Source organism: Camelus bactrianus, chromosome X (assembly GCF_048773025.1).
Source record: "Camelus bactrianus isolate YW-2024 breed Bactrian camel chromosome X, ASM4877302v1, whole genome shotgun sequence".
NCBI classification, from domain to species: domain Eukaryota; kingdom Metazoa; phylum Chordata; class Mammalia; order Artiodactyla; family Camelidae; genus Camelus; species Camelus bactrianus.
This window is the reverse complement of record NC_133575.1, coordinates 104,738,263-104,761,647: the sequence shown is the minus strand read 5'-3', so window position 1 is coordinate 104,761,647 and position 23,385 is coordinate 104,738,263. Positions and strand designations below refer to the sequence as shown.

The following is a 23,385-nucleotide window of genomic DNA, read 5'->3' as shown; positions in this document are numbered from 1 at the left end:
GTGACCTTGGGCAGGTGACTGGCCAAGTCTAAGCCTCAGTATCCACATATATGACGTGAAAAGAGTGATGTCAATCCTGGGGCTGCTGGGAAGTTTGCATGAGATGGTGGATGTGAAAGAACTTAGAATTAATAACATAATCCAAAAATGTCGTTTTATTATTCACCCTCTGAGCTGGTACCCGGGAGCAAGGGGGGTGTGCGTGGGAAGTGCTGGTGGCAGGGGCTTCTGGGCTTGTCAGGGGCAAGTACCCAGCTCACACTGGACACCAGGCTGTCTACCGGATTGGAGAGATGAGTGAGTTGGAAAAATCTGTGCTTTTATCTGGAATAATCTGCAGGGAGGACCTACTGCCACGACTTGGATCCAAGCCTTGCCTTCCACCTCAGATTTAAGATGCTGTGGGTATCCACACGGGTGGCCCCAACAGTTCTGTGCTGACAAATTACTATTGCCCAGATGTCACTAACAGTGGAAGCGTTACAGGGAAGGTTCTGTTGTTTATGGAAAACAGGCAGACCCCTGCAGGTGCCAGGGTCTTCCTCCTCGAAGCAAGGGCATCTCATCTAAGAGATCCTCTGGGTACAGAACTTACTCTAGGCCCATGCTTGGGATGCGGCAGTTTGCTTACTAATTTGCAATAAATTAGTTCTCAGATTTCTCAGTCATTCCACTTGGAATCACTTTTGGAACTGAGGAATGAAATCTGCCAAGTGAAAGTATCTCATTCATCAGGGCCAGCCTGAGACTTTGGCAGCTTCCTTCCAGGCTGGAAGGATGCAGAGTACCCAGCCTTGAGCTACTCTCGATGGATCCTGCCCACCCCACTTCCATTTTGCTTTTGGCAGAGGCAAGAGTGAAGATGCCAGAATCTGGTCAAGGCTAGAAAGCCTCAGGTTGGTCCTGGTATCTGTTTAGTCAGAAGTGTGGGACAACCCCATCAGATACCACGTGGTCAGTCTTGATGTGAAAGCCTCTGCTGATGGAGGTTAGCGAGGGGACCGATTTCTAGGTAGGAGGGCAGTGTGCGTGGGGGTTTGGGGGGGTGGGAGGGGCACACAGCCGGGTTCTTATGCTCCCTCCCACCTCCGCTGAATAGCTCTTTTAACCATCTTAGATGCTACGGATTCACTTAGCAAGTTAAAAAAAACCCTGCCGCGGGGCCCGGGTGCCAAGGAAGAGAAGTACAGAACTTCCAGGAGAACAAACTCTGCTCTTATAGTGGCAGAAAGAGAAAAGGACGGCGATGTCTCTAGACCCTGTGGATTCACAGTTGGAATCTGTAAGCAGGTTTGAAGAAAGGAACTCTTTTCTTCCAAAACGAAGCTCAGTAGAAGAACAGATCTTTTCTTCTCTCTGGAGATTGGCTTTCTGAAAAATAGGATAAGCACCATGAGGAAGAAGCTGGCTTGGGGTCCGAGGAGCCCAGGTTTGAATCCTGACCTCACCACTCCTTGCTGTGTGACCTCAGGCAAGTTACCTACACTCTCTGATCTGGCTTCTGGCCAAATGATATACAGAAAACTGCCCTTAACAAGGTTATCCAAATCTCTGATGCTACATCCAATAGAAATTTCTCTATCCTTCTTTTATTTGATCTCTTGGAAGCCTTTGCCACCATTGATCACTTCCTGTTTGGAAACATTCTCATCTTTTAGCTTCTGTAACACCAACCTCTCTTGGCTTCCCCCACCACCTCCATCTTCCCCCCAGCTCTTCCAAAGCTGGCTCCCTCACTTTCTTCGGGTCCCTGCTTACACATCACTTCCTCACAGAAGCCTCCTTTGACCAGTTGATCCAAAGTAGGCCCCCATCTTTATTTCAACACCTGGTATGTTTCCTTCATACTTATAATTTGCAAAGATTTTTGCTTTTTCCTTTTTTATTTTTTTTGGTGGTGTCAACCTTCCCCACTAGACTATTAACTCTATGAGAGCAGGGGCCAAGACAGTTGTATACACTATTAGATACAGATAAATAAAAGAGCACCATGTCTGGCAAACAGCAATATCAATGTGATTAATATCTGTAGATATTGAAGTAATGTACAATGAATCAGTGTCTATTTCTACAGATTAAAAGAAATCAAATTCACTAAAAATTTTGGCACCAGTTTTGGGGACTCATGTCCAGAAAGGATGCTCCAACTGCCCTTCCAGCAGATTGCTCTTCTGCTCCGCATGGTCTCTGCCTCACAGGCGTGCGCCAGCCGGCACGAGGGGGCCAGACAGAGACTCTGCCTTCCTGCCTTTGACAAATTATTTATCTGGGGCCTCACAGAGATCTTTCAGAACTACCAAAATCCTTATCGAAAGGTTCATCCAGTTCACTTCAAAATCAGGTTAATACAAAATATATGAAGAATCAAACAGATAGATTTGACTGGGTCCCATGCCAAATCCACCCAGCTGGGAAGTGAGGCGCAGAATCTGTGCGTTTCCCAGGCTCCCCCTGTGGTTCTTGGCATTAGGCAAGACCGGGAGACTGGAGGTGTGCTTAAGGGCATAGGCTTTGTTGGGGGGGCCCTAGGAGGCACCCCCTTCCCAGTCCCCATGCCCTTGCAGCCTCCCTCTGCAGGATAGCCTACCCATTCCCCACCTCCTGTCAACCAGTCTCCGCATGGAAAGCTCACCCCGTCGCCCCTTTCTCAAGGTGATAGTGCTCCTTTGCATGCTTTCCAAGCCTTCTGCGGCCTCTCCCCTTATTCCAGGGCAGTGTCCTGGCCACAGAGAGTCATGAACCCATAGACAGTGAGACGACCATACTAGTTGCTAGTCTTCACTGTTGTCCACTTGATTTAAGTTGGAATTGTTTTGGACGATTTACATTCAGTAGAATTTCCAGTTTTGAGGATTGTCTGACACCGTGAGAGCAGAGTCCATAGTAATACCTCTGCCAGTTGCTGCTGTGTGATCTTCAGGCAAGTGCTTTCATCTGTTCCAGACTCGGTCTCCTCATCTATAAAATGGGGGAACTCACTCATTCATTCATTCATTCCAGATTTTCGGGATGCTTCTTGTGTACAGCACCTAGGATGTCCTCGTGCACGTATCACAAGGTCAGCGTGGGGACTGCGCAGGATGCAGTGGGCGGTACCCGGCGCAGAGCTGCCACCCGTACATGTTGTTGCTGTTATTTTGGGTCTATGAACAATTTAAAGCATCCAGTTTTTAGTAATTTTAAGGCTTACAATTTTAAAATGTATAAACTCTTAACAAGTACTTAGACTTTATAATCCTGATTTCATGACTTGGAAGGCTAGCAGAGCTCATACCTTCAGGCAGAGACTTCTATGAAACCTGACGCAGCCATACTAAGTAAGGCTCCCGAACTAGCCCTGAATCCATCTCCTCACTTGGGCACGGCCAGTTCCTCACCGAGGGTGACTTGTGGCTTGTTTGTTGGTTTCTTGGTCTTACCCAACAGCTTCAAACAAAATAATTTGTACTGTATTGGCAGACAGATTTGTACCATTTCCTTTCTTAATGTTCTTTTATTGTTTCCAGCATCCGCTCACTCATGCATTCAACACACATGGACCAACCTCTGTGCCAGGCAGCGCTGCAGGTGCTGGGGATGGGCGGGACACCCTTCAAAGTCTCAGCCCTCAAGGAGCCGACATTCTACTGAGGCCTGTATACTGCCCTCACTCCCACTCCACACTAGACTGTAAAGTGCCTGAGACCCAGGGCCATGGTGGCGGCCCTTTCTTCGGTGCCTCTCAAACACACAGCTGCAGGCACCGGGGTGCCCTCCAAAAGGGCGCATTTTGCTGCCTTACTGTGTGGCCGGGCTTATGGGGGCTAATTTCCATTAGTGTAAATTCTAAGCATTTACATATATTATCTCATTTAATCCTCTCAGAAATCAGATGAGATGAGCACTATTTTAATCCTCATTTTATAAATGAGGCCACAGAAGTCTGCAAAGGTGAAGAAACGTGACCAAGTCCCTAAAGTTACTAAGTAATGAAGTCAGACTTGAACCCAGGCCATGAAGACCGTCGTGTTACCCCCGCTAGATTGTCCTCATTTGGCCGTTCCCACTGACACTACTTTCAAATTGAACTCGGGGCCCAGAGTCCCAGCCTTTGGTGTCAGGTGGCATTGCCTTCTGACTGCAGAGTCCCGGGTTGTTTCAGCCCGTGTTCTAGGCTGAAAACTGAACATCTGGCAAAGAGCAAGCTAATCCCCATCAATTTGTTCATTTTCCTGCGTCACCTTGGTTACCTCGCTTAACCCAGTTCAGAGAAAAGAACTCAATAGAGTTGCTTTTATAGCAAAATAAGAAAATGCACAAAACATTTTACAAGATATGAAGTGGTTCTTCTCTTTGAGACTAAAATGAAACAAATTCTATGGGTGAAAAAACTAAATGATAGGACTGAGTATCATTTCACTGCCTGGAGATCCTGGTTTTTATGCTACCAGTTTGTTCTCAGGATACAGAAGTATCAAAGACAGAAGCACATCCTTACTTTCAACTGCAAGGCTGGCGCTGGCAGGTCCACCATCTGGGGGGAAGTAGATTTTCTTAACTAGAAAAGAAGAAAATATGATTGGAAATGAAATCTGGGGCTGAGCTAGAAAGTGCCCCATAACACCCCTGGCACCCCAAATCGCCTGCCCCTCAGTTTATAGACACTCAACATATTTTCTTTTACCAGATGCTACAAAAACAGAGAAGCTTGTTTTTAAGGCCCTGTAGGTTTTGTTCTCATCTTCCAGGCAGTGTTTCTGATCAAGGGTCACTGACTTCCTTAACAGACCCTGGACCATCGACTGCCAATTAATACAATGGATTTCAGGACTTGGAGGACATTGTGAAGAGTTTGTAGTGTTTGAGACTTTAGCGATCAGCCTTTGTTTGAGTCTGTGTCTAGAGCTTTCAGGAATAGGATAATGCCTGCATTACAGGTGGGCCAGGATGTGCCTGGCATAGACTAGATGCTCACTAAATATTTGTTGAACTAGATTTCAACTGCACACTCTTGTTATGTTTGGGAGGTGATGATTTGAGCCATCTGTGTTCTAACCAGCTGTCGAGACAGGGCGTTGCCGTGTGTGTGCACGAGCATCTATACACAGTTGGCCTCATTTTCCCTCCGAATCCAGGAGAAGCAGAGTTTTGAAAAAGAGTGGAGGGGTAGGAATCTTCATAGGTTTCCCAAGCGGGCCGTTTTTATGATTTACTCTTTTTAAGTCCATTCCTATTCAAACTTGGGGAATGATGGAGTGGTATTTTAATGGAAAATTTGGTTTCAACATTAGGATGGAACACAGCACCTGATTTAGGTTGGCTATTCTGAACAGGCCCTTAGTGTAATATATATATACTTAGTTCAGAAGTAAAGGCAGGGGAGGGTAGAGCTCAGTCGCAGAGTGCGTGCTTAGCATGCATGAGGTCCTGGGTTCAATCCCCAGCACCTTCATCAAAAATAATAATAATAATAATAATAATAATAATAATAATAATAATAATAATAATAATAATAATAATAATAAAAAATAAACCTAATTACCTCCCCCTCAGAAAATTTTTTTTAAAAAGTAAAGGTAGCTAGCTTCTAGCAATTTCTTTTCGGGCAAGGAACACTAGAACCACAGACATATATGGACCAGGGAGCCGTAAAAGTAAATTCCTCTAGGTGCAGAATGCCAGAGGGTGGAGACTTGGCCCCAGGAAACTAGAAAATATCTATTATTACCAATATTTATCTTGTAGCAGAGTGGCTTGCTGTTTGGGTGAAAGTACACCTCAGGCCAATTCTTCCCCATCCTCTTACAAAGAAGGGAGTCTTGTTTTTCGATGGGCATTTTGCATCTAGGAGGCACTAATTAAATATCTGTCGGGTGAGTGAGTAAATGAAATAGTGAATGAGCCTTAAGATGTTCTTGTTTGGGGGAGGGGTGGGGGTCCGGAGCAGGAGCCCCAGACAGCCAGGCACCGGCACGGCCCCCAAGCAGCAAGGGGGGCGCCTCCACAACGGCTTTGAGTTCTGATGTGTGGAGCAGACAGACGGCTGGTGTAGATTGCCCGTGTTTTTGCCCAGGAGTCTGGCATTATTGCCAGTTGCCAACCTGTTGGAAGGCCAGAGTTTTGAGCCGGTAGGGATATCACAGAGTTCTGTTTTATAGATGGATGGATTATTTGGTGACTCACAGCTAGGTGAAGGCAGGACCCTAAGATCTGAGGCAGCATCCGTCATTTTTCTAGGGCCAGTCCAAGTCAGCAGACCAGGGTGAATGCTCTCGGCTGAGCACATCTGGCCAGATGTCTATGTAACCCTTTAGTCATTAAACGGTGAACACTGACGAAGCCTAATGAAGATATATGGAACACTTAAGTAGGATGTTCAGTCCCTAGAAGCCCAGTGTCTGGAGTGGCAGCAGTTAGTCTGGGCACCCGATCACCAGCCCACTCATTCTCAACCACAACCAATCAGAGGCAACCCTCCACATCTTCGGAGGCATCTCCTTACAGTGAGCTGAGCTGGGAGGCAGGTGGAAGAGCAATCCCGTGCTTCCGGCTGCCGGGGCAGAGTTGCAATCTTCCCATGAGGCAGATTCCTGAGGATGCGCGTGGCGTCTCTCCTGCTGGAGGACACTCAGGAGGGGCTCATATTTCCCATCAGGCTGGGGCTCTGGAGCCAGGTGCCCAGCGGAAAAGGCGGGAGGGTAGCCAGGCTCTGGGAAGCTGGGGCTGGGTAGGGAGGAGAAGGGCCGCGGCTCGCCAGGCTGAACGGAGGGGCTCCCGGTCAGGGACGGTGGGTACACATCCATAGCCATGGGGCCACAGCCATTCAAGCTGCAGGTGGCGGCACCATTTGCAAAAGACATTTCCGGCTGTGGCTTTGTCCGTTGAGAAGAGAAACGCCATTGATTTGGAGGCATGTCACTGTCTGTGGATGAAGACATTAAGAAGACAGGTTTATGCACTGTTTTCAAAATGGAATTAGCTTAATTTACTTCTAGGTAATACATGCTATTTTTTTAATGTGAAAAAATGTAGAAAAGGTAAAAAAAAATTGCTGTAAGTGTAATATCCAGAGACTACCATTATCGACCTGCAGGTGTACTTCTTTCTAGGATTTGTTTCTGTTCACGTATGCATTGTTTTCACATCCCACATCATTTTTAAGTTTGCTTTTGTGTTATTAAAATATCCCCAAATATCCTCCAAAGCAATGAATAGAGCCAACACCAGGATTTTAAATGTCTGGGCAGTATCCCATCATAAGGCAGGAACATGACCAGCAAACATGGTACTTGGGCAGCTGAGTTATTCCCATTTTTTCAATTATATTAGCAACATTGGGATGGATGCACGTCTCCGTATATACATCTTTGTACTCTCGTCCAACTAGCCCCTTGAGGAAATTTTTCAGAAGTAGAATTACTTGATTAAAGGTGATTTGTTTGTTGCCATTGTGTTTGTTTGTTGCCATTGTTTGGCTTTATTTTATAGCTGGTGTTTGGAATACACTGAATAGGAGGACTCCACAGAATTTTATAAAGGGTTGAACACCCGCCAGCGCCACACAAGTCTAGGCGTTGAAACTCCATTTTCAAGAGGGGTCTGGGGTATGGGGCTGTTAAGACGCTGGACCAAGTTAGCAGAGTAGATGAGCCAAGGAAGGATCTGAGCTGGAGTGATCATCAGTAGCGAGGGAAGTGGTTGCTGGGATCTCTTCCTGCAAAAGCAAAATGCTCAGTGCCAAGTGGTGACTCAGTTTCTTCCTTCAGAGTTCTTGTGGACTAGCTGGTGGTGATGAGTCTCCTTTGGTTTCACAGACACTATTCAAATTGTGCCTATAACAGCAGCTGAATTGGAGTTGTCAGAGAGTCTAGGGCAGCTCATGACGTGGATGGATGTTTTCCCCCTTATTAACACCCACTCAGGCAAGAGAGGAGGAGGGGGAGAGCTCTGGCATATGGTGCCTAAAGCCTGGAGCCATTCATCTATCCAAGGTAATGAAGAGGGAAGCGGGTGTGGAGACAAGGGAAGATTGGAGGGCTGGAGAGGCTGTCTGGTCCCCTTCCCCTCATGCGTGCCTCCCAGCTCTCCCCAGTGTTCCATTTGCCTGCCGAGGTCTGCCCAGTGATACTGGAGAGCCCCCACCCACCACCAGAGCTTTTCATGTGATACAGATGATAAGACCAAGAGAAGCCCGAAGACACGGCACAGATGTGCTGCTCAAATCTTCACATTGTCCACAACCAACAACGGACAACGGTTGGCCTCTTTGTGAAGCCAAGGGCAAGGAAACATCTATCAAGATTTGCTCCTGGGGATGAATGCTATTTTTGAAAACTGATATCTGCGGGCTGGTAGCAGTTCCGGGCTCTGTGTCGCACAAATAGAGTGATTAAGCTGACTTAGTCTAATCACTGTCCGTGCTTCATATTGAATGAGGGTACTGCATGCCCTAAGCACAAATCGGAAACAATGAGTAGCCTCTGACAACTGGGCAGTTTCCATCTAAACTGGCCTTACAGATCTCACACATCGGACCTAGGTTTTGAACGCTTGAAATGTGGAAGGCAGGGCACCCCTGCGTGTTTTGCATATTTTTTTAACTGCTTCCCTTTCAGGATTCTCTGCCAGAGATGTTAAGGGGAGTGGGTGCTGTGCTACTGTCCTAGGTCCCATTGGGCCACTAAGTGTGCCAGAGCAGTCTGGATGGGAGTAGATGGGGAGGGACAGAGTGTCCCAGTCCTGAATTCACAGCAACCCAATAGTAGGTCTTGAGTGGCCTGGGACAGCCACCTTTCCAGAGCAGGCTGGGGTGTGGGTGTCCCATGGCGTGGAGATTGTGGATTTGGGTGGGCAAACTGCTCCAGCATTTACGCCCACCAACCCTGGGAACCAGTGAAGGTGCCTTGAACGGTAGCCTGGACAGGCTTAAGACTGCTGCAGCTAGAAGTGGCCCTGGTGACACCTCCTTACTCAAGCTCCCCCTGAGTTACCTCTGGAGATGAGAGGGAGCCCCAGGGAAAACTGCTGCCTTTTCAAGCCCCAGCCTACACAAACGAACGGAGAGCCGGCAAGGAACACTTCCGGGACACCTAGGGAAGACTGGATTTTTCTTACTCTTTTTTTCTTTCCTTCAGATGTGAGTCAATACCAGGCAGTGTTAATGAAATGTTAACCAACCCATATCTTTTGATGTCTTAAAGTGGAGCTGGCTTTAGTCTTTTTTTCCAATTGAAGTTTAGTTGACTCACAGTATTATTTTAGTTTCAGGTGTACAACATAGTGACTCATTATTTTTAGAGATGGCATACTCCATACAAAGTGATCATAAAATATTGACTATATTCCCTGTGCTGTACATTACATCCTTGTAACGCACTTATTTTGTACCTAGTAGCTTGTACCTCGTAATCCCTTTTCCTTATTTTGCCCCTCCCCCTCCCCCCCGGCTGGATTTTTCTTTCAAGTAGGAACACACAAGGCTTCCATCCCACATACCCCACCTCTGGGCATCTAGACTGTGCCTCTTAGTCCCATCCATGCCTCTAGAGTTCCTGAGGTCCCTGGTCCTAAGACCAGGTCCTGTTCAGACAGCAAGAGCCCCCCACCCCATTTCCCACCCTGCCCCTGCAGGCTATCCCCCTGTCTCCAAAGCAGAGAAACCCAGAGACTGCCTCCATGCCCACCTACAGACATTTCTTCGAGCCCCCAAACCTTCTAGAAAGCACCTCCAGGCATCGAAGAGTCTGCTTCCACCCCAGAGGACCCTCCTCTCCACTCTATCCTTGCATGTTGGCCCTGCCTCCCTGTTTCAGACTAGTTTCTGGACACAGATTCAAATGTCACCCCGTTAGAGAGGCTCTCCCTGAACTGTCCATCTGAAGTTTGTTAGCTCCTGTCTCTGACCCTGCCCCGCTCACTTCCTTCTCAGCAGTAATCATATCCCGTGCTTCCCACCCGCCTGCCTTCCCTCACTGTTGGTCAGCCCTACTGGCCACTAGGCTTTGAGAGGACTGAGGTCACTTCTCCTTTATTCACCATCACATCCTCAGAGACTTGCACTGTGCCTGGCACAGAGCGGGCCCCGACTAAACATGATTGTCACGAAGGTGCACAACACAGGCACGTGCACAAACACACATGCACACACAAACATGCACACCCCTCTCCCCAAATCCTTCTGCATGGAGGAGAGCACGCAGGGTGGGTAAGAGGCTTTGAAGTCAGGCAGGCTGGGAGTCCAGTCCCAGCTCTGCCGCTCCCTAGTAGGGTGACACCGAGCACGTGCCCTTCCACCCTGGAGCCTGTCGGGGCTGTGGTGAGGCCAAATGGGACAATCCACGACAAGGGCATGGCACTGTGCCCAGGACTTGATGGGCACTCAGTTGGTGATAACCGTTGCTGTCATTACTGTTATTAACTATCATTTGGGTTTAGAAACCCGGCGTAGGCTCACACAGGTTTCTTTCCTGGTTTGCGACACTCCACGTAATCAATCAGGAAAAAGCAAGATGGTCACATCCGAGGCCTGAGAGGCCTCCCTGCCCTGAGTCACCGAGTGCCACAGAGGGGAGGGGAGAGAAAAACAGCCCAAGAGCATGGGAGGCAGTGGCAGCAGAGACTCAGGGCTGATGTGGCGGACGGAATAGACGGTGGCTATAAAGGAGAGATTGCAGAAGGCTTTGCTTGGTGTGTCCATTCCCAGAAATCACCCGTCTGAGGTGGGCGGAACGACTGCATACCTGGAAGAGCTTTTGTTTAGTGAGTGCTTACTCTGGGCCGGGCTCTCTGTTTAGCATTCAGCAGGCATGATCTCATGGCAGCCTGGTGCTTCACCAGCTTTGCCTCCCCATTATTTTATAAGAATCCAGCCGGGCTGGAGGGATGGCAGAGCGGCATAACACTTCTGGGAACAATCTGTCGTTTATAGACTGAAACCCTAGAATTTGAGAGTATGCTTTGATCCAGCCAGTCCACTTACAACGATTTATTTTAAGGCTATCATCAATGATGTGTGCCAAGGCTGAGCGACAAGGATAGTCAGTGGGACATTTACAATAGAGGGAAAGATTGGCAACAACCCAAATGTCCAAAAATTCTCTCTGCCCTCTCTGTCTCCACCTTTAATACAAATCCTGCTTTCTGATGAAGCTGAAACCAAGAGCCGTCTGAATGCATGCCCCTATCTTGCACCACAAAGGTCCCAGCTTTGGCCTGCCTGATCTGCACGCACCGACTGCCCCCTCTCTGCTGTCTTGGCTGCTGCTACTGGTCTCTGATTCATTCACTCCAGAAACAAAGAGGAGATTCTTGGTATTAGCAGAGATTGAAAAATCATGGGACACAGAGGGGCAGCTTATGCAATACAGTCCCCCTCGCCTCCATCAGTCACCTGCATGGAGTACCTTGTCTTTGCTGACTACCTGGGTTCCCTTTCCCAACTGGAAGTGGAGAGGAAATACAGAACATGTGCTTGTGTTCTGAAAGTGGCTAAGAGTTCTGTATCGAGATTCAAATGCTCTGGTTGTGAACAGCTGCCCCTTAAGAGCTGTGGGATCTTGGACAAGTCATTTGCCTCTCTGAGCCTCAGTTTCGGCATGGTGAGAGTTAACCAGTAGGATGGTATCAGGAGCCAATGAGGTAACTCATGTGACAGCCCCCAGCAAAGGGCCCGGTACACAGGAAGCACTCAATAAATGTCACCATTCACCCTCTGGCTGGGATGTTGTCAGGGTCCACAAAGGCAGTCAGGACACCAACTCTGGAGTCTGACTGACCTGGGTTTCAGTCTCTATCAATCACTGGCCTGTGTGACCCATCCCATCACTAACCCTCTCTGGGCTACAGTTTCCTCTTTCTAAAATGAAGATATTCACACCCACTCTAAAGCAGTTTGTGAAGCGCAACACACACGCACAGGTCTAAGTGTGCAGCTGGGGGATTCTCCCGAACTGGGTGATGAGCACCAGATCAAGGAACAGAGTATGACGGCCACTCCAGGATCTAACCCCCACCCTGGTCCCCCTCCAGTCAATAAACTCCCCCCAAATAAACCCCTCCAAATGTACCCAGTTCCCTGTCTCCTAATATCATAGATTCTGTTTACCCAGCTTTGACCTTTACTCATCGCAGATTTTGAGGACTGAAGTGAATGCAGTAATTATAGCACAGTGTCTGGCCCCCGGTGGGGCTCACCATATGTTAATGTAGAGTCCTCTCCCTTGTTAGAAAGGAAGATGTGATGTTGTCAGGGTTCACAAGGACCCTAAACAACTCGCATGACTATATCTCATCTAGATAGTCACAATAAAAAGAAACCTAAGACATGGAAGCACCATCCACCAACAGATGAATGGATAAAGATATGGTGTATATACACAATGGAATACTACTCAGCCATAAAAAGGAAATAATTCCATTTGCAGCAATGTGGGTGGACCCAGAAATTATTACACTAAGTGAAGTAAGTCAGACAGAGAAAGATAAATGTATCACTTATATGTGGAATCTAAAAAATGACACAAAAATGGACTCACAGACATAGAAAACAAACTTACGGTTACCAAAGGGGGAAAAGGGTGGGAGGGATAAATTAGGAGTTTGGGATAAGCAGATATAAACTACTACATATAAAATAGATGCACAAGGTCCTACTGTACAGCACAGAGAACTGTATTCAATACCTTGCAATAACCTATAATGGAAAAGAATCTGAAAAAGAATAGATATATAAACGTATATGTAAAACTGACTCACTGCTATACATCTGAAACTAATAGAACATTGCAAATCAACTACACTTCAATTTAAAAAATTTTTTTAAATAATAAAGAAAGAAACCCAGCATTTCTTCCCCACCTCCACTGGCTTATTGAGGAGGGGAGAGAAGGAGGTGGGGCCCTGTAAGACGGGCTATAAAAGACCGAGGGCTCAGGTCTACACCGTCACCTTCTCTCAGCAGCCCTTGAGAGATGTCGCCAGGCCTGGGGCTGGCCTCACGGCTGGGACAGGAACACTATGGGGTGGGTTGTACACCAGCACCATGCCATGCCCATTGCCTCCCCTAGAAATGCTAACAAATGAAGCTTCTCAGGTTACCTGCTCTGAAATCCCCAATGTCCTTTTAACAGGCAGATAATTCAAAGATACTTTCAGCTTGTGTTTTCTTTTCTACAAGTAAGGCCAGTATAAATTATACAGAAGTAAATAAAAAAAAAAATAACTGATTTGGGAGAAGCAGCCAGGAAATTCGATGGCATTTCCTAGCCACACGGGTCTCCGTGTTTGGACTTGGCGTATCTGGCCTGACACAGCTCCCTCAGAATGGGGGCCAGTGGGTGATGGGAGCCCATGAATGGCAGCCTGTTCTCGGCGTGGCTTCGCTGGGGCCTAGCTAGGGCCAGGCGGCCTGGGGCCAGCCTGCAGGGGTTGAGAGGGCACGAATGGCCAGTAATGAAGGGCCACTTTATGGATTTCCCACCATTTTCGAAGCTGCGTGTTTCTCATTTAACACCTCCAGTGAGAACCCCTGGGGGCCCGTCTTCTCTCAGGGGACCCTCCCCAGAGGCAGCAGAGCACAGGAGAAACTTGACCCCTAACTGTGATAAGAGAGGCCTTGAGGAAGACAAGCTCTCTCTTTCATTTGTTCCATCAGCTGGACAAACATACACCACACTCTGCGAGGGGAACAACAGCTTCACAGTCAAGGGATCTGTGAGACTCTCGCAGAGAAAATGCAACAACCACGAAGGCAGGTGGAGAAGAAAGCCAGCCACCTCTCCGCCTGGCCGGGGAAGACTGTCTTGGGCAAGTAACAAGGCCATGTCCGCGTCCCGTCGGTGGGCAGGGGCTTCCCAGAACACAGAGCGAAGTCAGAAGTCCTAAGAAACAGGGCAGCGGCCACTGAGCAAGGAGACGTCTCTGGACCACTTGGAGGCTGATAAAAGGGGCCCAATGCTTTGTGAGCCTGAGGTCTTTTGTTGTTGTTGTTTAGTTTTCTTTTTAATTCTTACTTTTTATTGACGTGTAGTATATTCACAGTGTTACTTTCATGTGTGCAGAACCTGAGGGCTGGAAGGCAGGCCCTGTCTCCATGCTAGCCATTCAAGAAACACATGTCAAGCTTTCCTACCAGCACCACCAAATAGCCACCACCCACATGGCATTTGCCATGTGCCACTTGACATGTGTCATCGCACTGATTCCTGGATAGTTGAATAATACCCAGTTTTACAGCTGAGGAAACGGGGCCCCCGGGAGATGAGTGATGTGCCCTGAGACCACATGGTTTATCAATGACGGGAGCTGGTGGGCCCCAGGCTGCCTGACTAAATCCATACAGCGAATGATGCTCTTTCTCTACCATGACTCCCTCAGTGATGGACAGCAAGACCTCGTGATCCAAATCACAATTTCATCCATTCAAGCAATATTTCTTGAGCACCCTTCATGTGTCGGACATTGGGCTGTGTCCTTGGAAACCAGCACTTAACAGACTGAGTCTGCTGCTACAGAATTCAGAGTCCAGGGGGCAGGAAATGAGAAGGAAACACATAAATATAGAACATGCCCCGTGGTGACAAATGCTGAGAAGAAATAATGTTCTGAAGAAATGTCTGAAGAGATGACATTCAGATGGATACTTGAATGAAGAGGAAGTCATGCTTATCTGGGGAAAGAGCATTTCAGGAAGCAGGGAGAGGAAGTGCAAAGGGCCTGAGGCAGGATCGTACTTGGCATGTTCTCCAACTAACAAGGAGGCTAGACTGGAATGAGTGAGGTGGGAAGTGGTAGGATTTGAGATGAGAAAGATACCAGGGGCCCAGATGAGGCAGGGCTCCATCCAAGACTTTGCATTGATTCCAAGTGAGATACAAAGCTACTGGAGAGTTTAACAGGAAAGTGATATCATCTGATGACTTTCATTTTAATGATATTATTCCGACTGCTACCTTGAGAACAGACTGAAGGGGAGCAGGGGCAGAAGCAGGGAGACCAATGAGGAGGCAACTGCAAAAACCCAGTGGGGAGATGATGGCCTCTCAGACCAAGGAGAGGGCAGTGGACAAGAGAAATGATCAGAGCTTGGATATATTCTGAAGGTAGAACTTATAGAATTGTTCAAAGGATTGGATGTGGGGTATGAGATGGAGAGGAGTTAAATGTGACTCCAATCAAAGGAGGCAGCTGCCTATTACTGAGATGGAGAGACTAGGGATGGAGCAGGGTGAGGGGAGATTAACAGCTCAGCTTGAGACCTGTTTTGTTTAAGATTCCTATTAGATATGTGAAGTGAAGGTATCGAGTAGGCAGCTACCTAGACAGGTCTGAAACCCGGTCCCGGCTGGAGACACATTTGGGATCGATCAGCACATAGGTGGTATTTAAGACCAAGAGACTGGAAAAGATCCCATAGGGACCACGTGTAGAGAGAGAAGTTGTCTGAGACTGGAGTCCTGGGGCCCTCAGGTGTTTAAGGAATTGAAGAGTTGAAGAGAAGGGGATATCTAGCCAAAGAGACTGAGAAGGAGTGGCAGGGAAGAAACCAGGAGGGAAACTGGGACAGTGTGTGCGATCTTAAGGAATCTAAGTGAAGGAGGTATTTCCAAGAGGAGGTAGCCAGCGGCTGCAGATAGTGTCAGGAGGTCAGATGAGATGGGGACAGAGAAGGACCATTTGATTTGGAAAGTAGAGGTCCCTGGCTGGCCTGGAGAAGAGAGGTTTCCAGCAGCGATGAGGACAAACAGCTGAGTGGACTGAATGCAGGAGAGCAGGAGAGGAGAGGGCAGAGTGTGTGCACGGACACCAGGTTTGAGTCTTGCTTCAAAACGAAGCTGAGCAATGGGACAATAAGCCAAGAGCTGGTTTGATCTCAGGTTGGGTTCAGCAGGCAAGCAGGATGCAGGGCCTGAGGGAGTATGAGCTGCTGGTGCTGACAAGGGAGTGACTGATGAATCCAAGCCAGTGGGTTTCGAACTCACTCAGAGTGGGTGGACGACTTGCCTCTGCATGAAGAACCCGGGGTTTTGACCCTCCCGAGGAGCCAGTTAGATCCTCTGAGTCCCACATATCACATGTATTGGCTCTTAACACATGTCAGTTCCCCAAATTCCTGCTTCTGCCCTGAAGTACTCAGCACACTCTTCAACAGCACCTCCCTACTCTGCACCCAGCCCCTTATGCCAGGTGTTTCCTTTAGTACCTACGGTGACTATACCCACTTCCACACGTTTCCGCAACTCCCAAGAGTCTCTGAGAAAAGTGCATCACCTGATGGAAAAGTTATTTCTAGGAGACAAGTAAATTCTGAAAAGTTATATGAGATAATACACCAACTCCCCGTCCAGATCCAAAGAGTCTGGCGAGCCAGGGTGATGGCGTCTGAAAACAGGTGAGCTCTTCACCCAGAGGCAGAGGCTCCACCTGGAGGCACGTCCCTCTTCCAATGGGAGCAAGGTACTCAGCACAGGAGCTTGGCAACCGTCAGAAAGAGTTCTTTAAATTGACTAGACCCTAGTCTATTTGCACATTTCAAAAAGGTGACAAGAAAAAATAAATATAACAGCATGACTGAATCTATAAAAGTGAATCCAGCCTGGATTATATTTGTTTTTATACCAGTATCGTCACAGAATGTCCTGGTCTGTATTTTTATGGAGGAAGGGGACCCGTGGAGGCAATGTCTATAACGTCTAGGGGCCAGGAAAGTCATATCACAGTCCTTGCTGTCTCCAGACCTGGATATTTTGATGAGCAGCTTTTGACATAGCTCTCTTGAAATAATTGCTTTGAAATCAAAGAATGCTTTTTTTTTTTTAAAAAATTACCCAATAGTGTGTGTAATAGACGCCCCTGATGCTGTTACAAGAGGGGAGATGGGGAGAAGGATGCAGCGAGAAGAGAGACTTCTGCCTCTGGCCCCACCCCTGCTCCCCAGATCCCCCACTACTCACTGAGAGGAGGCTGGGTGTACCTATAGGGGACAGGTGTGCTCTTACGGGTCATTGGGTGCTCCTGCCCTGTCAGGCCAATAAGTAATTGTAGCAGCAGCAGCAGCAGTAGTAGTAATAATAATAATAATAGCAGTAATAGTGATAATGGTGTTAATAGTGAGCAGTTGTGGTGCTCTTATTGGACAGAGTAATGAACCCAGCATTGAACACAATCAAGGACATAATGAAAGAGGTAAACCAATTTGACTGAACAATGTCCATTGTCACACAGTAAACCTCTGAGAAAATGGTGTGGCTTCTCACTAGACAGTGTGACGTGCCTTCAGCAAATACACACACGTCTAAGAGCATCGAGGGTATCAGAACTGGTCTTTCGGGGACAGCTGGATAGGGAATTCCAGCCCCTCCCTCCCACGTGCTCACCATTCCTCAGGATCACGTCTTCACTCTGGCTCGAAGGGCTCAGGCCCCGGGGGCTCTTGACATTGCTCAGAGCTCTGGAGAAGTGTTCATCCACGACGCTGCTAATGTCCCCTTGGAAATAGGTGAAAAGGACACAGCGGGAATTCCATTCAGTCTTTACAGGACTCTGCATCTGGATGGCGGTCTTCCTCACTTCTTCCATCGTGGCACCAGAGGCAGCTGCGGATCAAATGCAAAATGTCACTGGCACTCTTTTCCCAAGCGGTTTGGTTATGGCTTGGGTGAGCGGCATCCTTGAGGGCAAGCAGTTTGCTCCTAAGGTACAAGCTCTCTGCTTGGGGCCCAGGGAGCCACCCAGGTCCCGAGCAGTGTTCAGGAAATAAGACAGAGCTCTACAAAGTGCTGAAGGGGCCTGCTTTACAAATGAGAAAAATTGTCTGAGAACATGATTAGAGGAGCATCAGGAAGTGAAAAAAAAAAAAAAAAAAAAGACACTGAGGCCAAGGAGTGGAGTCACCTGCCCTCTGAGGAAGTGTTTGCCCCTACCCTCCACCCCACACCCTCTGCCCAGAACTCTGTGTAGACACCCGCCCCCGGACAAGGGCACAAGTGCCCCATAGAGCTTGGCTAAGCAATCCAGTGGGTATTGACAATTTCTGGTTCCCTAATAAGCACTGCCTTCCACCCCGGCCACTTCCATGCAAGAGCATCAAACACATCGAAATCCTCCCACTACCCCTAACGCCATACGTTGGGGTCCTGAACCCACCCCACCCCATCTTAGAAACCGGCAATTACAAACAATACCAGTCCTAAGGTCTCCAGACAGATATATTCTGAACCAAATGTAGATAACACTTTTCACACTAATATTTTGTGGCAACTTTAGGGAAAAGCACCTGAAAGATGGTCAGATTGTTAGCTCTGTTCACCACGCTTCCTCTGTGCCTAGAAAAGTGCCTGCGATCTAGCTCAATATTGAGCAAATGCCCAACAGGCATTTGCTGCCTTAAACTTGGCCTCCATCATTGGATTGTATTCACGAGCTTCCTGAGGGCAAAGGCTGTCCTTTTGCCCCCGGCTGGGACGTGGCACACAGTCGGCACTGGAGACAGGCTGTGGCCTTCCTTTACTAAGGAAGTAACCAGTCTGGATGTTTCGTTACCTGTGGCCATCCAATCTGGCTTGCCCTGTGCTCTGGTGTAAATCTATTCATTCCGTTTCCCTTTCTAGTCTCTGAGATCCCTGAGGATGGGGGCCATTTCTTATTCATTTCTTTATTCCCAGCACCTAATAGTAAGTAAACAGTGGCTGAATGACAGAATGCCATTTCATGCAGAGAATGCACCATCAAAGAAATCCCACCGATTAGGAGTCAGAGGATCTGGGTGTTTCCTTGGCTGGCTGTGTGCCTTTGGGGGAATCACATGGCCTCTCTGGGCTTCAGATTCCGCTAGGGTAAAATGAAGAGGTTGGGGGAGATGAATTCTACAGCTTATTCTTTTAGGGGTCTACTGGAAGTGTCAATTAGACTATGATGGAGACATAAGGAGGGAATCTGGCAGTGAGCAGGGGACCCATATGTCGAAGTTCTCCTTTCAGAATCCTTTTAGCCCCAGTCACAGCTGGATTCTGTTGTTGGCAGGAGTTTTTGATTAAGCACGTCAATCTGTTTCCCTTGGGGTAACAGCTACACTAAGCATCACTAGGCACCACCTGAAAAATGAATCCACTGTTCCCTTATTTCAAAAAACATGGCAACAACCACTTTGAAAAACTGTTTGGCAGTTTCTTATAAAGTTAAACGTGTGCTTACCATATGAGCCAGCAATCCCACTTCTAGGTACACAGAACCAAGAGAAACGAAAACATATGTCTGCATAAAGACTCCTACGTGAGAGTTCATAGCGGCTTTATTTATAATAGCCAAAAAGTGGAAACACAAATGTCCATCACCAGGAGAATAAATAAACTAGCTGTGACATTTTCATACAATGGAATGTTCTTCAGCAATAAAGAGCAACAGGCTACTAATCCACCCAGCAACATGAATGAATCACAAAAACATTAAGCTGAGTGAAAAAAGCCAGACCACATATTATATGATTCCTCTTACATGAAACAGACACACAAAAAATCTATGGTGATAAAAGTCTGAGCAGCGGTTGCCTGTGGGGTGGAGCTTGGGGAGGGGCATGCAGGAATTCTCAGGGATGCTGGAAATGTCTTAACATCCTGACGAAGGTGAAGGTTACATATGGGTGTATACATTCGTCAGAACTCATCCAATTGTATACTTAAGATCTGTGCATTTCACTGAAGGTAAATTATTTCTCAGTGGAAAAACACATGATCTATTCAGGTACTTGGACTTGTAGAAATAAAGCAAAGGAATAATCCTTGAGCATGTTATGGGATAAGTCAAAGTACTGTAGGATCTCACTGACACGTGGAATTTTCAAGAACCAAACTGGTAAAAATAGAGAATAAAATGGTGGTTCCCGGAGTGGGTGGGGGGACAAGACAAATGTTTAAGAGAACAAGCGTGGGGTGTGGGTATAGCTCAGTGGTACAGCGCGTGCTTAGCAGGCATGAATGAGGTCCTGAGTTCAATCCCCAGTACCTCCATTTAAAAAAAAAAAAAGAGCAAGAGAACAAATGTGCAACAAGTAGTGAACAAGCCCTAGAGATGTAATGAACAGTGCAGTGAATACAGACAACAAATTTATATTATAATCATCAAACTTGCTAAAAAATGAGAACTTAATTGTTTCAATCTCTAAAAACCAAAGATAACTATGCATCTTGGTGGAGGTGTTAATTATCGCTGCAATGGCATCCACATTATGCTATATAAATGTATCCAATTAACATGTCGTACACCTGAAAGCTACATAATGTTTTATGTCAAATATATTTTTTAAAAACCAAAATAAAGAAACAAAGTGACGGTGTTATGAATTATAAAGTAATTATAAAATGTGGAGGCGGCAGTTTTTCTAAAGCTGCAGTTTACAGAATTACCTATTCTGTGCCAGAAGTTCTACATATTTTCTCCACTCTTTACTGCCCTCAAAGTAGGTCTTAGTATCCCCATTGTAGAGACGAGCAAATTCAGGCTTAGAGAAGGGAAATCAAGTGCCCAGGCCACACAGCTCGGGGGTGGCAGAGCCGGGGTTTGAACCCAGGTCCCTTGGCTTCAATATCCTTTTGTCAGCATCCCTTTCTATCTAAAGACTAAGGTCCCTTCCCTTCCATGGACTCTGGCCAGGACCCTAGACAAGGGAGTGCAGGCAGGCCGTCCGCGTGCTCTCTCCGGCTTCTCCTGGAAGCTGTCACCTGCAAGCGCTGCTTAGCACCTCTGTGGGCTTTGCCCTCTTACTCTCTTCCCGGTGGCCACTGCTCTAGGCTCAGGCTTAACACAGCCTGCAGTCTATCCTTGCTGTCTCCCTGGAGCCATGAGAAGCGGCCGGCCAGACCCTTGGGACACATGAAGCACGTTCCTCACCCCATCAGGCAGAGATCACGGAGCCCATAGGCCCACCGGCCGCAGCCAGGAAAGCACAGAGATAAAGTCAGAGCCGTGTCTCAGCCCCTCACGTCAGGGGCCTCAGACATTACACAACTGCGGATCCAGAATAAACCCCAAGTCCTTCCTCTACTGCTCGCCAAACACACAGACACAGACTCAACAGAAAGCCATGGGTTACGTCTCCGGACTCAGCTCACAATCAGCTCTCCCTGCTGTCCTCAGACCTCAGTGAAGAAAGAGGATCTGTGTTTCAGGGTGATTCCAAGTCTGAGAACTGTTAGCCGGTTTCATCCTTTGCAGAAATGCATCCCACTGCACCACTACAGAAACCGGAGCAGTTTCTTCCCCACCTGAGCCCTCTGTGAGGGGGCTCTTTATTCAGGGGTGAATTGGCGGGTTGGGTCCAGCTTAGAACGGGGTGCTGCAAAGCTGGAACTGGGGGGAGATCAACGAGGCGGAAGGAAGGCGGGGGGTTTTCCTAGAGAAGGTGTTTCTGTACCAGCGCCCGGCTCTGTAGGAAAAGCCACTTGCAGATAAAACCTCAGGGCCAAGCTTTGCCCAGCTGTGAGGTTCGAACAGCATAATGACAAAAGGACATTCTAGCTTGTAATTTCTCCAACGCATAAAATGTAAAGACATCAAGCAGACCTCAAAATGCTGCCCAGTCTTCTGCACAAATATCTTAACACGGAATCCAATACCAGTGGTTCGGCCTCAACTCTACCAGTCTGCCCACCTGGACACGTTTACCATCCTTCTGCGAAATGGTACCCAGCACCCTGAGGGTAGCGTGGGGAGTCAGAGAGGTTGTCACAATGATCACTTGGAACAAAAACCCCAAAGGGACAATATTGTATCTCATTGAGCAAAGCATGTGATGCCCCCTACTAACCCCCTCCACCGCCCCAATTCCTTCCCAGTTGAATTTCCATCCCTTCTGCCTCCCCCAGAGTCCCCAACTCTCTTACCTTAATTCTCGACCATCGGCTGAGACAGAACAAGATGCTATGGCTGGGCAAAGTTGCGTTTTGATGGCTGGAGCTGCCTGGCCCACTTTAGAGCAGTGCGGGCCCAAGCAGGGCCTGGCGATTTTGTGCCCTCCCCTCGCAACTTTCTACCCCTCTAGCTGAGCATATACAAGGCATTTCCTGCTAGCTATCTATTAAGAATGCAGAAAATGTACTCCAACAAGTCAATCGGGTTGGGCACCTGCAGGAATGAGGAAAGTAGGTAGTTCTTTTTTATTTCTTTCTTTTTGCATTAAAAAAAAGCACTTAGAGATATTGTCTCAAAGTGGGCGGCCGATTGTTTGCCCGGAAACCACACACAGAGTAGTAACATCCAAAGCGTCAGTCGTCAGTCGTGGGGCTGGGATCAAACGGATGTGAATTTCAGTCCCGGGAACTGAGAAAATCAGTTTGGCTTGTCACTCATGTCTTCCTCTCTCCCTGTGGGAAGAGAAGGGGAGCTCAGCCCCCTAGGATTCTGGACTTTTTGCAACTTCCATGGGCCCCAGAGGGATTGAGGACTTCTTTGAACCTGCAATAGATGAAGCAGTTCAGGGACTCCAGCTGGTGATTTGGCGCCAAGGAGTCCCAATCCTCATTTTGAAAAATCTTCAAGGGGGTAAGAGGTGGGGTGGAATAACTCAGTGGTAGAGTGCATGCACGCATGCACAAGGTCCTGTGTTCAATCCCCAGCACCTCCATTTAAAAAAAAAAAGAAAGGAAGAAAAGAAACAAGAAAAATCTTAAATATGTCTTCAGTAAGTGGCACCATCATTCAGACCCCAAGCCCTGGAGCCGTTTGCTCCTTCCATTCTCTATTTCAACCATACCAATTTAACAGATATTTAAACACAAATGACTAGGTACCAGGCGCTCTTCTGGGAGTTCTGCTCCATAGTGAACAAAACAGATCAAATCCTTGCTGTCATAGAATAAATACATACATGACATATGACATGTGTACATTACATGTACTTGTCACATGGCAATAAGTACCACAGAGAAATTCATTAAGAAAATGAAGCAGGGAAAGGGAATAGGAAGTGTCTCATTTATACAGGGCGTTCATGAAACAATTTTCTGATAAGGTGACATTCGAGCAGAACCCTGAAGGGAAAACCTGCTCTCCTGCTCTCTGGGGGAACATCTAATACAAAAGGTGGCATCATGCTGGGCTGGCCATTCACAGAAGGACGAGGGGGCGGGCGTGGCCGGGGAGCCGGGAGTGAGGAGAGCCGGGGCCATGCTTAGACTGGGGGCTTTTCCTCTAAGTGAGAAGGAAATCCGTTGGAGAGGTGGGAGGAAACCATCAACAAATCTTGAGACGCAAATCCTTCCAAACGCATTCCAATCCTACTTTTCTTGACACTCACTGCCCCCTTGCTCACCCACATCCAAATCCCCATCATTTCTCCCCAGAACCACTGTCAGAGCCTTCTAACTGACTCAGTGCTTCCACTCTTCCCCCTTTCTAATCCTTCACCCCAGGACAGCC

At 47.6% G+C, this 23,385-nt stretch overlaps 1 protein-coding gene across 3 annotated transcripts; it reads right to left on the bottom strand.

The window, feature by feature from the left end:
• Window positions 1-140: 140 nt before the first annotated feature.
• VGLL1 (vestigial like family member 1) lies at window positions 141-22,075 on the bottom strand. Of its 3 annotated transcripts, XR_006724048.2 has the most exons (6): window positions 21,852-22,075; window positions 17,352-17,570; window positions 6,482-6,901; window positions 4,478-4,537; window positions 2,891-3,143; window positions 141-1,371 (listed from the first exon to the last, which is right to left on the bottom strand). XR_006724048.2 is itself a non-coding variant. In XM_010952543.3 (5 exons), the coding sequence occupies exons 2-5, from the start codon at window positions 17,551-17,553 to the stop codon at window positions 1,328-1,330; spliced, it is 726 nt and encodes a 241-aa protein (XP_010950845.2). In that variant the 5' UTR covers window positions 17,554-17,570; window positions 21,852-22,074; the 3' UTR covers window positions 141-1,327. The 3 variants fall into 3 exon arrangements, 2 of the variants coding, with proteins under 2 accessions (XP_010950845.2, XP_074215430.1); XM_010952543.3 differs by lacking the exon at window positions 2,891-3,143 and having other exon boundaries at window positions 21,852-22,074; XM_074359329.1 differs by lacking the exon at window positions 141-1,371 and having other exon boundaries at window positions 1,382-3,143.
• Window positions 22,076-23,385: the final 1,310 nt, after the last annotated feature.

Excerpts from the sequence above, each read along its gene's own strand:
- VGLL1 (XM_010952543.3), bottom strand. The coding sequence starts at position 17,553 with ATGGAAGAAGTGAGGAAGACCGCCATCCAGATGCAGAGTCCTGTAAAG. Across the intron at positions 6,902-17,351 it reads AGACGTGATCCTGAGGAATG|ACAGTGACATGCCTCCAAAT; the intron begins GTGAGCACGTGG and ends CTTCATCCACAG. Across the intron at positions 4,538-6,481 it reads GCCTCCCAGCTCAGCTCACT|TTAAGAAAATCTACTTCCCC; the intron begins GTAAGGAGATGC and ends CTTCTTTTCTAG.